Genomic DNA, 15,622 nt, shown 5'->3' on the forward strand with positions numbered 1-15,622 from the left:
AGAGTCAAAGTGTTTTGTGGTGAGGTGCAGGACAAAGAACGTTTTGGCCTGGAGAAAGCAGCGGCTTGAGTTTTCTGAAACTGAAATTTCTCCCCAAAGCAAATGAGGCTGATTTGCAGAGGACAATCTGAACATTTTCTGGTGCCTTAAGACCTGGCAAGGGGAAGCTGAAGCAGTTTCCATCAACTTGGATGCCTTTATAGGAGGATGAGACACATTCTGTTGATGGCGTTGAGGTCTTCTTCCCAGGATGCCTGTGTTCTGCTTGCATAGCCGGAGACAACAATTCTTCTGAATGCCAGTTACTGGAAACTGCAGGAAGACAGAGGACTCCTGTGTTCGGATCCTGCTTGTGGGTTTCCCATAATGAGCACTTGGTGGCCACTTTGAGAACTGTGGGCATGTTAAGGGTGGCAGGAGAGGATATATTGTTTATTAATATATTCCCTAACTTGCACTAGCAAGTTCCTTTACTTAGCAGAGTCTACATTCCTCTTTTTACATGCACAGCAGATAGCTGGTTGCAGGCTCGTGTAAGCCTCTCTCTATTACACAATTCAGTCTGTCTCAGATTGAATTGTATAGTTCCTGGTAAGTTCCCTTGAATCCCTCATAATAGAATAAAGACGCCACAATCTTATTCAAAGTCAATAAAAGAAGTTTAGTCACATCAGTTCACAGTTGGATTCCTGAAGGCAGACTTAGTTGCAAATATGTACATGTGGATCTACCCCATATGGGGGAATAATCCTATTGCCTCCGCTAGCTGAGATCTAGCAGAGCAGTCCTAGCTAGAAGCTGGTCCAACGAAGGAGGGAATCAAAAAGAGGGAAGGGTGCTGCGTGACTTGTCCTTTTGTTATCTGGACAGGTAAGGTCACGCCCACCTTCTATCACATGCAAAAGGAAGGATGCTCCAGCCCAGGAGGAACAGGAAGTTTCAACTGGTTGAACCAAACATCCCCTTGCATGTCCACTCTAGGAAAACAAGGAATGTTGTACCTGACTGCTCCCAGTGGATTACATCCCACAAGAACAGGATTCTGGACAAGATGGATCACTGGCTTGATCCAGCAAGCTGTTCTTCTATTCTTAGTTTGACGTGAGGATTGGTGCTCTTTTTTCCCAGGTTTCTACAATCTGGTTGAACGTTTTGGATGCCAAGGGACAAGGGGAGGCAACAGCAAATGGCAGACATTCTTATTTTTGGCCACCCTGAGCTATGCCCTACAGGTTCCTCATTCTTAACAGAGTGGGGAGGGCCCTCCAAAAGTGGCCAGGTTGCAAGCCATTGGATGGAGGGAAGTCTCAAGCACGGGTCTCCTTGCTTTTGATGTGCTGGGCTGTACTAGAGTCAAAGAATCGTAGCGTTGGAAGGGAACCAAGGGTCATCTAGTCCAACCCCCTTCCCAGCAGGAATAACCCCCTGAAATCCTCCCATCACAGGCTTGACTACTTATTGCTTTTCCAGAAGGAGGGAGAGGAGACTGAAATTGGCCTCCTGAACGAATGCGAGGCAGCTGCGTCTGTTCATCTGTTCATCCATCTGGGCTTTGGCGGCCTGCTGGTTGCCGGGCAACCCAGAATTGACTTTCAGGAGGCTCTTTTTGGCAGTTGAGCAAACCCAGAAGTCTGTCAAAACTTTCCCGACGGCCTCTCCAAGGCATTCTAGTTGGAAGGGGGGTCACTCTGCTCAGTAATAACGGCCCTTCCCTCTCGAAACGCTAAATTACATTGCATATCTTTTGCCATTTCACCACCGCCCAATGAGCAAAAGGAAAAGGTAAAGGGACCCCTGACCGTTAGGTCCAGTCGTGGCCGACTCTGGGGTTGCGGCGCTCATCTCGCTTTACTGGCCGAGGGAGCCGGTGTACAGCTTCCAGGTCATGTGGCCAGCATGACTAAGCCGCTTCTGGCGAACCAGAGCAGCGCACGGAAATGCCGTTTACCTTCCCGCCAGAGCGGTACCTATTTATCTACTTGCACTTTGTGCTTTCAGACTGCTGGGTTGGCAGGAGCTGAGACAGAGCAAAGGGAGTTCACCTCGTTGTGGGATTCGAAGTGCCGACCATTTGATCGGCAAGTCCTAGGCTCTGTGGTTTAACCCGCAGCACCACCCGGGTCTCATCCAATGAGCAAAGGAACCCCTTAATCAAGCATGGCTGGCCAACCACATTTTGCAACAGGCTTTTATCTATTTTGTTTTGTCAATTTTGCTCCAGAGGAGAATAACCTGGTTTTCTGTAACTGTAACTCCATTTTAGCAAACTCCTTTCCTATTGCATGAACTCTGTGTGGTCTCAGATCATCCTAAACACTCTGACACTGAGACAGTGGCGTAGCGTGGGGGGTGCAGGGGGGGCCGGCCGCACCGGACGCAACATCTGGGGGTTAGGGTTAGGGGGTGCAAATCCACTGGTTAGGGGGCGCAAATCCACGGGTTAGGGGGCACAAATTACTTGCCTTGCCCCGGGTGCTGACAACCCACGCTACGCCACTGCACTGAGAGCCTGAACATCAATCTACCAAATGAGGCTTCAGAGAAACCTGGCGAATTTTTGGAGGCTGATAAGCGGCAGGAATGGGGGGACGGGATTCTGTTTTCTTTGAGTAACTCAGTTGGGAACAGGAGGATAGCTAGCTTGGGGCAGCTGGGATGTGACCATGTCATTCTGCAAATGTTACCCTTTCTGGTCCAGCAGAAGGACCCCTTAGGGCGCTGGTGCCAATTAAGATGAGCATGCAAGATAAACGAGAATGTGAAAGGGATCAAACACATCATTACAAAAGTCCAATTAAGATGGGGGTTTGGAACAAAGGCAACTTCGATGCTCAGCTCTGATAAATGATAAGTTCATGTGTCTTCCTTTCTGCTTTCATCTGGGTTGTAAGGGGTTCTCTGCAAACCTCACTCAAAACAAAGGAAATGACCTGTGGGCAGTTCAAACTTCCTGGTGGGGTTTTCCCAGCAAAAATCTTCTTCCCAGCCGAAATTTTCTTAATTCTACATTAGTCAAACTTGTAACAAAAAAAATCAGGGATGACTCACACTAAGAACTGCAGGTAGTGATGGAAGACTCTATCAGTTTCAGTTTCTTATTTTTCCAGTCTTCCAGTGCTCCCCATTTCCACATCAGTCTGTGATTTTTTTTAAGAAGTCCTCACCAAAATCCACACATATTTGTGTGTGCATTTCACTTCCCAAATACTTTTTTGTGTGGAAAATATATGCCTTTTTGCAATGAGATTTCCCCTAACAAAATGCATTTTTGTGCATTGCTTTCACCAACACAAACATTTTTTGCTCAAGTTCTCCCCTAATATGCACTTTAGGGGGGACACCTGCTTTGCTCGGGGAAACTATGTTGCAGATGAAATAAAAAAAATTAAGGTCTTATATATATAATAAACGTTCATGGATGTGCCAGGCAAACAGGTACATAAATGTATGGGCCACATGTCTGAGGCAGCATAAGAGGGCAGTCCTGGAGCCATTTTGGCTCCCAAACTGACCAAATGTTTTCTCTGCAAGGTCAAAGGAAAATGGAGAAGCCTCCCCATTGTCTTTTCCTTCACAAAACCTGTCTTAAGGGTATGTCTGTGTATGAATAGGGTGAGCCTGTGACCTGACTCAGGAACTAAATATTTGTCATTACAAAAGACTGGCCAGGCTCCCCAGGGTATCCAATCAAGTGAGCATTAACAGGTAACCTGCCAGACGGGAGGTAAACAAGGCACTCAGATTTCTGTTGTAGACCGCCCTTTCTGTGATGTAGGTATGATGTTTCTGGGGTGGTCTTCAACTCCAGAGCGGGCAATTTAAAATGTCTATATAAGGGCGGACACACCTGGGTTCTGGGTCCTCCTCCTTCTCCTGCGTGTGAGGGGAGCACCCTGTTGCAAGAGTTCAATAAAGATCAGGCTTACGAGCTGCTTTGCTTCTCAATATTCTCTGGTTGGCCTCTGTTCTTTTCTCTGACCGATGGAGAACCTGTAAAGGACTCTATAAGGGCTCTTGTGTCCCCCATAAGGAAATAAAGGCAGATTTTCGTTTATTACACAGAAAATTCAGGAAAGCATAGATTTTCAATGGGGAGCTGTTGAATTCTGGTTTGCACACGTCCAGTTTGGGGAGTGCAAATAAGGGAATGGATTCCTGCCCCTCGTTGCCGGTTCCAAACCTCAAACTGGCAGTGAGGCGAGGAGCAACCCCCTCGCCTCCTTCAACATTGACACCTCTGCATACAGCTGACTGGCTCTGAAGGTTGCAAGTGAAAAGGAGCTTTTTGCAGCAGAGGAGAACTCTGATCTGCTGCAAAGTGGCAGGAGGAGGGGAGAGAGAGAGAGAGAGAGAGAGAGAGAGAGAGAGAGAGAGAGAGAGAGAGAGAGAAGAGGTGGAAGAAGGGAAAACCAGGGGGACCCGTCTCCTGCAACCTGAGTGTTTTTAAGAACTTGGCAAGCGGCGCTGTGAGGGAGGCCGTTATGTAAGGTTTGCAGCACCGGAGGTTTATGTAACGAGAGGAGGAAAATCAGCTTTGCAGAAACTAAACTCAGCAGAGAAACTTTGGGAGCAACAGCAGAGGAATTAGCCACCATCTCATGGTCATGGATGGGAGTCTGCTTTGAGTTGGCTGTTGCCAAAGGAAGGCTCACTCCAGCCAGAGTGTGTGTGAAGGCATGTTGTTTTTTAAAGAAATTTCCTTTGCAGCATGTGCAGAGTGCCCATTACTCATCCCCTCCATGGAACCCCAACCGGCCTACACAGACGTGGCATGAAAAAGGGCAGAAGTACAATTCCCTAGAGGGAGGCGGGTGGCGCTTTGGGTTAAACCACAGAGCCTAGGACTTGCCGATCAGAAGGTAGGCAGTTCGAATTCCCGCGACCGGGTGAGCTCCCGTTGCTCAGTCCCAGCTCCTGCCAACCTACCAGTTTACCAGTTCGAAAGCACGTCAAAGTGCAAGTAGATCAATAGGTACCACTCCGGCGGGAAGATAAATGGCGTTTCTGTGCACTGCTCTGGTTCGCCAGAAGCGGCTTAGTCCAGCTGTACGCCGACTCCCTCGGCCAATAAAGCAAGATGAGCGCCGCAACCCCAGATTCGGCCACGACTGGACCTAATGGTCAGGGGTCCCTTTACCTTTACAATTCCCTAGCTATTTGAGATGGTAAGAAGGACCTTCAGGAACAGGCCAGCGTCCTGTTCTCGCAGTAGCCAACCAGATGCCCTAATCCAGCGGTTCTCAACCTGTGGGTCCCCAGATGTTGTTGGACTACAACTCCCATCATCCCTGAGCTCTGGCCTTGCTAGCTAAGGGTGATGGGAGTTGTAGTCCAACAACATCTGGGGACCCACGGGTTGAGAAAGGCTGCCCTAATGGGAAACCCCTTAGGAAAGGCTGTCGCGGATGCTTTAGCTGAGATTCCTGCATTGCAGGGGGTTGGACTAGATGACCCTCAGGGTCCCTTCCTACTCTACAAATGATTCTGTGACCTCAGCACCAGAGGCCTCTTCCCTCCTGCAGTTTCCAGCAAATGAGATTCAGACGCGTTGCTGCCTCCAACGGTGGAGCCACAGCAAAGCCCTGTCCTCTCCTCCATAAAATTGTCCAATCCACATTTAAAACCATCCAAGTTGTTGGCCATGACTGCCTCCTGTGGCAGGGAGTTCCACCGGTTAACCACGCACTGCATGGAAAAGTCCTTTCTTTTCGCTGCTCTGGTTCTTCAAACATTTAGCTTCACAAGATGCCCGTGAGTGAGAGAGAGAGAGAGAGAGAGGGAGAGAGGGAGAGACAAAAGCTTTCCTCCCTCCTCTTTCTCCATGCAAGGCATCATTTTAGAAACCTCTTTTTTTTGCAAACTTTTCTACCCAGCTGCCGTTGCTGTGTTGCCTCTTTAGAAACCAGCAGCTGGTTCAAACATTCAGTGCATTTTCCTCTCCAGCTTTCAAAACCTGTAAAAAAGGGAGGTTTCAAAAATCTGTCTGACGCATCTTTCCTACATCCGAAGGATGCACACAGATATTTTCTCAGCCCACAGAACATCTGGGCAATCATCCTGCCTGAAAAGTGTTGCGTTGTTTCTTGATATTTCATACTTTCTCCCCTCTGCACATAAACCAAGGATGCAAGGATAGGCCTGAACTTTCTGGGAAATGGGAATATCTTTGCAGAGACTCTCCTGAGCACATTACCTGCGATACACCTGCCAGGTGAATCATCATAGAATCATAGAATTGTAGGGTTGGAAGGGACCAGAACGGTAATCTAGTTCGATTCAGGTGTGTCCTTACTTCTTCCTAGATGACCCTTTGGATCCCTTCCCATTCTATGATTCTCTGAAATTTGTGCCAAGGGGAAAGGCAGGCATCGTATAACTCGACATTGTTTTCAAAACTGTACACTCTAGCCTTCCCACAACAAAGTGGATGGTGCAAGTCAAACGATCCATTCCAGAAAAGAAAAGGCACTGATATTTGCACACACTATAAAATGAAAATTTTAAAAAATGGAAAATTGCAAAGAAGAAAACTCCCTGGAGATCTCTGTCCATCTCACCTTCATCCCCACCGAGACACACCTAAGAACATTCTTCAAGTCCCATCAAAATAAGGGCTGAGTGTCCTTCCCTGGCAAGATGATTCCAAAGTCTTGGTGCCACCACGCCAAAGGCCCCGTCCTGCCCCTGTTTGCCACCAGCCTCGCTTTGGATGGTAAAAGTCAGGCAACCATCTCACTTGACGGACAGGAGTGAGTGGTTCTTTCGCCATCCTAGTTCCAAACAGTTTAGGGTGTTCTAAACCAGCACTTTAAACCATGCCCGGCATCCCTTCGTCTAGTGGTTCCCAAATATTTTGGAGCTGCCAGTGGCTTGGTTCCATAAACTCAACCCCGGTGCCCTGTACCCTATAAAAAGCATTATTCAGAATAGCAGTTTGCACAACCCACTAAGGAAGAGAACCACATCATAAAATCCAAAACAGTAACAATTAATTGCATGATGATGATCCTATCCAATCAGAAATATCTAGTTTAATTAACTCCACAAAACGGATTAATTGGTCCAGTGATACCAGCTTTTCAAAGTCAGAGAAGGCATTCACACCTCCAGCAACCCCCTGCCACCCCATTGCCTCTTAGCGCACACCCCATTGCCCCCTAGAAAGCTGTACCACCCATTGTGGGAACTTTAGTCTGAGGCAGGGGTACTCCTTGCTGCAGATAAAAAAAACCCTCCTCCTTCCTTACCTCATCAAATGGTGCTTCATCCTCGCAATTCTCGATCACTCGGGTGTAGAAGGAGAGGCCTGCAGGAGCCAAGGAGAAAAACAACATTTAGCTTTTGCAGAACAGCACAGAACCCAGAAGAAACATGTTGATAGTTGGGCCAAGAGGAGCTCTTAGCCTCAGTATGCCTTTCTTCATATACACCCACTGAGCCACTTCGACTGGGGGAACTGGCACTGCTCCAGGCACCACAAAATACCTCTTCCACTCCATCTTTGAGTGTTGCAGTGCCTACACTGTGGAACTCCCTGCCTATTGACACGGAGCGGGTGCTTCCCTGTTCTCTTTTCGGTTCCTACTGAAAACATTCTTGTTTAGACAAGTCTACCCAGACATTTATGTCTTAATCTGTATTAAGTTTGTTGTGTGTATGGATAAATAGCAGAAGAAAGAAAGAAAGGAAGGAAGGAAGGAAGGAAGGTTGCACACCACCCCCAACTTCTGAGTGGTGGGAGATTCCAGGGGTCCAGTGGGGCTTATCCAAGATTCATGATTCCTTTTATGATATACAGTGGTACCTTTGGATGCGAACGGGATCCGTTCCGGAGCCCCATTTGCATCCTGAAGCAAACGCAACCCATGTCTGTGCATGCGCGGGTCACGATTTGACGCTTCCGTGCATGCACATGACATCATTTTGAGCGTCTGCGCATGCGCAAGCAGCGAAACCCGGAAGTAACGCACTCTGTTACTTCTGGGTTGCCGCGGAGTGTAACCTGAAAACGCTCAGCCTGAAGCACGTTTAACCCGAGGTATGACTGTATGGTTTATTTACACATATGTACAACCTGAGCCTACAATGGAAGGGTTCACGGCATTAACACCCCTGTTTCTCCCATAGCTGAAGCCTTGGATTCAAACGGAAGTCAAACATTCAGGTAGGTAGCCGTATTGGTCTGACACAGTTGAAATAAATAAATAAAATTCTGAGTAGCACCTTAGAGACCAACTAAGTTTGTTCTGGGTATAAGCTTTTGTGTGCATGCACACTTCTTCAGATACACTGAAACAGAAGTCACCAGACCCTTATATAGGTTGGGGAGGGGTTTTTCTCAGAAGGGTAGTAGGAAATGGGTGATCGACTCAATGGGTATGGTCAACCTGTTGACGACTGTTAACGACTGCAATTAGTCCTACAGGAAAAAGCCAGGGATAGTAACCCTGGAGTACTGTGTCCAGTTCTGGGCACCACAGTTCAAGAAGGACACTGACAAACTGGAACGTGTCCAGAGGAGGGCAACCAAAATGGTCCAAGGCCTGGAAACGATGCCTTATGAGGAACGGCTAAGGGAGCTGGGCATGTTTAGCCTGAAGAAGAGGAGGTTAAGGGGTGATATGATAGCCATGTTCAAATATATAAAAGGATGTCACATAGAGGAGGGAGAAAGGTTGTTTTCTGCTGCTCCAGAGAAGCGGACACGGAGCAATGGATTCAAACTACAAGAAAGAAGATTCCACCTAAACATTAGGAAGAACTTCCTGACAGTAAGAGCTGTTCGACAGTGGAATTTGCTGCCAAGGAGTGTGGTGGAGTCTCCTACTTTGGAGGACAACCATATGTCAGGAGTGCTTTGATCGTGTTTCCTGCTTGGCAGGGGGTTGGACTCGATGGCCCTTGTGGTCTATTCCAACTCTATGATTCTATGATTCTATGTATGCAGATGACCAAAAATAGCCTTAGCATGTGCAATGAGACAAGAATCCAATATCTCTATTCAGATCAGGTTTCTCCATAGTTTTCAGTTCAGTCAAACATGTTTGGACTCTCTTTCTAACTTGCTGCTCTTTCTCTGGCCCACGTCACTGTCAAACTCAATTCTGGCTTTGTCTGCTGAGAAAGGGGGTCCCATCCATTCGCTGTCTCACACCTGAATGGCCCATCACCCAAGTGACCATCTCACCAGGAAGCCAGACTGGCTTATATTTTAACATTTGCTGCATCCAGGGGTTAGAAGTGTCTGGCATACAGCTTAAAACCCAAACTCTTACACACACGCACACACAAATATATATATAACAAAAATAAAGAAATATACAAGAAAGCATATCACCAAGCTTATCCCCTGGAACATTCGTGTAGGTAAGCCCTTAAAAGAGCATTGTTACATATTTATAAATGTCCTCTCATTTTATTTTTATTAATGTATTAATCTGGCCTGATTGTGACTCATCTATGCAGATAACGAACAGAGAGTGAGGCAATTGTCAAAAGTCTGTGTGGTCTCTGGCATCCATAGAGATATATCTATTTCTAGCAAATAGATGTAAATACTGTATTTTGATCCATGGTTCATGGAATAATATCCTACCCAACTGCACGGAAACCTTTGTGGTTTTGCTTTAGTCTGTATCAGTCTCCGACTGAACGTAACCTTTTCTGAAATTGCACTAGGGTAAATGGGTTGTGTCCCAGCGCAAAAGACCTGAAATTACTTTACGTGCATTAGCAATGGAATAACGTGACATTTTTGAACGCGAGCAGTGTGCTCTTGTAGCGTTTGTTGTGATTAAAGTTGTCTGTTGACGCAGGTGGCGCTGTGGGTTAAACCACAGAGCCTAGGGCTTGCCGATCAGAAGGTCAGCGGTTCGAATCCCCGTGACAGGTGAGCTCCCGTTGCTCGGTCCCTGCTCCTGCCAACCTAGCAGTTTGAAAGCTCGTCAAAGTGCAAGTAGATCAATAGGTACCACTCCGGCAGGAAGGTAAACGGCATTTCTGTGCACTGCTCTGGTTCGCCAGCTGTACATGACGCGGAAGCTGTACGCCGGCTCCCTCGGCCAATAAAGTGAGATGAGCACCGCAACCCCAGAGTCGGTCACAACTGGACCTAATGGTCAGGGGTCCCTTTACCTTTAAGTTGTCTGTTGTTGCTTTCATTTTCTGTATGAGATTTCATTTTCTTAGAGATTTATATATATATATTAAGTGGAAAAGAAATAGTGTGAATCAATAAAACCCTGTATGGAAATCCCATAAAAAAATTTTTTTTGCATTACATCTCATCCTTGTACAATTATATTCTGTGAAACGCCCTGAAACCTCCACGTATAGAGCAGTATATTCCGTATTTTTTGCACCATAACACTCACTTTTTTCCTCCTAGAAAGTAAGAGGAAATGTCTGTGCGTGTTATGGAGGGAATGCCTACGGATGGCGGGGGGATCTGCTGCAGTCGTGAGCAGAGGATCCATGGTTCCCCTTCCTTCCCTCCTCCGTGGCTCGCTTTGAAACAGCAAAGCGGGAGAAGAGCCGCTGAGTGGGGAGGAGAGAGGGACAGAGAGCCTGCTTGCTTTAAAGGAGCAAAGTGGGAGAGGAGCTGCTTACACGAGTCCGGAGCTGTTTTTTTCAGCGAGTCAGGGAGGAGGGAGAGAACAGCTCGCTAAATAGCAGCAAAGTTTTTTGCAAGCAGGCTCTCTGTCCCCCTCTCTTCCCCACTCAGCTGGCTAAATAGCAGCAAAGTTTTTCAGCAAGCCAGGGAGGAGGGAGAGAAGCAGAGCCTTTAAAGGAGCAAAGCGGGAGAGGAGAGGAGCCTTCTCTCCTTATACCCCTCTTCTGCATTATTAGCAGCATCCTTCTCCACCCACCCCACACATGCTCCTTGTCCCTTGAGTGGTTTTCCTTCCCTCCCCACTTAAAACGTGGTTGCAAAGCACGGATCCACATGGATCCTCAGGATTTTTGCATTGGGCTACCCCAAACTCACCGTCAGATCACATGTCTGTGGCCACAGCATGAACCACAAAAATCATACATCCACTGCTTCATTTAGAATATTTTTTTTTCTTGTTTTCCTCCTCTAAAAACTATGTGCGTGTTATGGTCGGGTGCATGTTATAGAGTGAAAAATACGGTAAATTCAATAAATAATAATAATAATTTGATCAGACTTCTTTGCTATAAATACATCAAAGCCTGGACCCCAAGAGACGGATGAGTACCATCGAGGCAGCCGGCTGACGAATCAAACCCATCAGACACGCTAAGGAGAGAAGCTGTTAATCCTGGGCATGTATATAGATCAGCATTCGCTTTTTATTGCTCCGTCGCTGAGACTCCTATTTGAATGCAACTTTTACGACATGGCAGGGGATGAGAAACGTTATTAAAATGTTAAGACCATCTACCGCCAAATCGAAATCAACCCTCTCTCAAAGCCAGTAGGCTTTGGCGGTTATTAAATGTGTCTGCCTCCAGCCGAAGAATCCTGTTTGCTGCTTCTGGTTTTAATACTGTATTGCTGTGAGCTGCCTCCAATTTGCATCGGGAATGGCGGAGAATTAGAAGGTTCTTCCTGTCGGTGTGGGAATGCTCAGGGTGGCAGGAGAAGATATATTGTTTATTAATATCCTTCCTAACTTGCGCTAGCAAGTTCCTTTACTTAGCAGAGTTACATTCCCCTTTTTACATGCACAGCAGATAGCTGGTTGCAGGCTCGTGTGAGCCTCTCATTGTTGTTGTTGTTGCTGTTTAGTTGTTTAGTCGTGTCCGACTCTTTGTGACCCCCTGGACCAGAGCACGCCAGGCCCTCCTGTCTTCCACTGCCTCCCCCAGTTTGGTCAAACTCAGGCTGGTAGCTTCAAGAACACTGTCCAACCATCTCGTCCTCTATTGTCCCCTTCCCCTTGTACCCTCCATCTTTCCCAACATCAGGGTCTTTTCCAGGGAGTCTTCTCTTCTCCTGAGGTGGCCAAAGTCTTGGAGCCTCAGCTTCACGATCTGTCCTTCCAGTGAGCACTCAGGGCTGATTTCCTTAAGAATGGATACGTTTGATCTTCTTGCAGTCCATGGGACTCTCAAGAGTCTCCTCCAACACCACAATTCGAAAGCATCAATTCTTCGGCCATCAGCCTTCTTTATGGTCCAGCTCTCACTTCCATACATCACTACTGGGAAAACCATAGCTTTTACTATACGGACCTTTGTTGGCAAGGTGATGTCTCTGCTTTTTAAGATGCTGTCTTGGTTTGTCATTGCTTTTCTCCCAAGAAGCAGGAGTCTTTTAATTTCGTGGCTGCAGTCACCATCTGCAGTAATCATGGAGCCCATGTGTGAGTCTCTCACTATTATACAATTCAGTCTGTCTCAGATTGAATTGTATAATTCCTGGTAAATTCCCTTGAATCCCTTTTAAAAGAATAAAGAAGCCACAATCTTATTCAAAGTCAATAAAAGAGGTTTACTTACATCAGTTCACAGTTGGATTCCTGAAGGCAGACTTAGTTACAAATATGTACATGTGGCTCTACCCCATATGGAGGAATAATCCCAGTGCTTCTGCTAGCTGAGAGCTAGCAGAGCAGTCCTAGCTAGAAGCTGGTCCAACGAAGGAGGGAATCAAAAAGAGGGAAGGGTGCTGTGCGACTCGTCCTTTTGTTACCTGGACAGGTAAGGTCACACCCACCTTCTATCACAGGGAAAAGGAAGGATGCTCCAGCCCAGGAGGAACAGGAAGTTTCGACTGGCTGGACCAAACATTCCCTCGCATGTCCACTCTAGGAAAACAAGGAATGTTGTACTTGACTGCCTCTCATGGATCACATCCCACAGTCTGGAGTTTGCATTTAAGGATGTGAGGAAGCCACTCAGTGTAAGGCTTTGCACTCCCTAATTCTATTTCTCCCAGAGAAGCCATGGAATGATCGTAGAATGATAGAACTGGAGAGTTGGAAGGGACCTCAAAGGTCATCTAGTCCAACCCCCTGCAATGCCGAAATCTCAGCTAAAGCATCCCTGAAAGACGGCCATCCAGCCTCTGCTGAAACACTTCAAAGGATTGGGGGTCCACCACCTCCAGAGGGAGACCATTCCACATTCTGAGGGTGGATATCATATACAGTGGTACCTCGGTATAAGAACAGTCTGGTTTAAGAACGATTTGGTTTACAAACTCCGTGAAACCAGAAATAGTGTCTTGGTTTGAGAACTTTACCTCGGTCTAAGAACAGAATCCGAACAGTGGAAGGGCACCGGCGGCGGGAGGCCTCATTAGGGAAAGTGCGCCCCGGTTTAGGAACAGTTTTGGTTTAAGAACAGACTTCCGGAATGGATTAAGTTCATAAACCAAGGTACAGTAATACCTCGGGTTACAGACTCTGCAGGTTGTGCTTTTTCGGGTTGTGTTTGGTTTTTTCGGGTTACTTCAGGGTTTCAGCGGTTGCGCATGCGCAGAAGCACTAAACTGCAACTCGCACGTGTGCAGACGCATCCCGCACGGATCACGTTCACAACCCGAGCGTCCACTGTACAATTGTGTCATGATGCAGCAGCAAAAAGGGCTAATGCTATTCTAGGCTGCATCAATAGACGTATAGTGTATATTATAGAGAAGTATAGTATAGAGACACAATTTAAGACAGGTATTGACAAGCTGGAAGTCAAGGAGGGCAGGGGGCAGCTGACCCCCCAAAAAATCAATAAAAATATATAGCTAACTGAGGTCTCTCCCCCCCCCCCAACAAAAATCCTGGCTACACCCATGTGTGCAGAGAAGGGTGACTAAAATGATCCAGGGTCTGGAAGCCAAGCCTGATGAGGAACAGTTGAAGGAGCTGGGTATGTTTAGCCCGGAAAAGAGGAGACTGAGAAGAGATAGGAGAGCCGTCTTCAAATATCTCAAGGGCTATCACATGGAAGATGGAAGAAGATTGGTTTCTCCTGCTCTGGAGGGTAGGACTCGAACCCATGGCTTCAAGTTACAAGGAAGGAGATTCCAACTAAACATCAGAAAAAAACTTTCTGACAGTAAGAGCTGTTGGATAGTGGAATGGTCTCCCTCAGGCAGTGGCGTAGCGTGGGTTGTCAGCACCCGGGGCAAGGCAAGTAATTTGCGCCCCCTAGCCCGTGGATTTGCGCCCCCTGACCCTAACCCCCAGGTGTTGCGCCCGGTGCGGCCGGCCCCCCCTGCACCCCCCACGCTACGCCACTGCCCTCAGGAGGTTGTGGGCTGCCCTTCCTTGGAGGTTTTTAAGCAGAGGTCGGATGACCACCTGTCATGTTTGATCTAGTTGAGAACGCTGCATGGCAGGGGCTTGGACTGGATGACCCTTGGGGGTCCCTTCATGCTATGATTCCTTCATTCTGTGATTCTATGATTAATTGGAGTAAGTACCCCAATTGGTAGGCGATAACAAATACAGACGAGCTTCATGCGCTTTCAGTGATAGGGGCCAGGATTCCAAATGGCCGCAGTAAATCCAAGAGCAGAAGTCATGGCAGTGAAGATAAAATAAAGTTAAATGATGAACTCAAGAGCCCAGGAGGCCTCCCTGTCATTTAGCATTAGCAAGTACATCTTCAGCTCATCGTGATTTCTCCAGATGATGTTCTTTCACATTACAGCCAGCCGGCCAAAGAATTCAAAAGCTACTTAATGCTGATATGATGAATTGCCCCAGGAAATCAGCTGATATCTCTGGGATTTGCCACCCTTGGACTGTCTTGGCAGAGTGGGATTTTTCCCCTTGGTCCCCGCAGGATCAGATCGAAGGAGGAGCACATATCACATCCTGATGCGGCTAACCAGAAGCCGCTAAGAAGTCCACAAACAAAACCTGGAGGCAAGAGTGCTCTTCCATCCTTGCTCTCCAGCGACGGATAGTTCCGAGACATGGAAAATGGCCGTGGCTCAGTTGCAGAGTGCCAGCTTCACATGCAGAAGGTTCCTGGTTCAACTCCCAGTGTGGGAATGTTGTGGATGGTAGAAGAGGATATATTAATTAAATATTATCCTTATTCACTCACACTAGTAGGTTAGTAGCAAAGCACATTCCCTGTATATGTCAGGAAGTTAGTTGGTAGATTTGTTTGAGCTCACCCCGTCGCAGGGATTCGAACCGCCGACCTTCTTATTGGCAAGTCCTAGGCTCTGTGGCCCAACAGTTATGTTATACTTGACTGCAATAATAATAATAATAACAACAACAATAATACATTTTATTTATACCCTGCCCTCCGCAGCCAAGACCGGGCTCAGGGCGGCTAATACCAGGTATAAAAACAATTGAATAAAATACACCTTAAAAACAAGATTAAACTACAACATTAAAATGCAGCCTCATTTCAGTAGAAACGCAAATCAAAAACGTTTTGGGGATGAAAATGCCAAATCTTCACCTAGGCTAACTATCCAGACTGGTCCTACGTGGGCCAGAAAAAAGCCAGGGAAGTCCCCAAATAGGGGTTCCATCATAGAAGGAGAAAGGAAAAAGGAAAGAGGGGGAGGAGATCAAGTTGATTCCAAGCCAAAGGCCAGGCGGAACAACTCTGTCTTACAGGCCCTGCAGAAAGAAATCTAGTTCTACGATTCTCCCTCTGGCAGACCCCCAAAATAGTGACCCAG

The 15,622-nt window shown here is 47.1% G+C and overlaps 1 protein-coding gene across 17 annotated transcripts in view; it reads right to left on the minus strand.

Moving 5' to 3' along the window:
* OTOF (otoferlin) overlaps positions 1 to 15,622 on the minus strand; it is a 218,315-nt gene that overhangs the window by 188,881 nt on the left and 13,812 nt on the right. For all 17 annotated transcript variants that reach the window (XM_081188315.1, XM_081188324.1, XM_081188322.1 and 14 more), the window contains exon 2: positions 7,248 to 7,306. In XM_081188315.1, coding sequence (XP_081044441.1) covers positions 7,248 to 7,306 — 59 coding nt within the window. The remainder of the gene's footprint in view (positions 1 to 7,247; positions 7,307 to 15,622) is intronic.

This window comes from Podarcis bocagei (assembly GCF_964188305.1).
Source record: "Podarcis bocagei genome assembly, chromosome: 3".
Taxonomy (NCBI): Eukaryota; Metazoa; Chordata; class Lepidosauria; order Squamata; family Lacertidae; genus Podarcis; species Podarcis bocagei.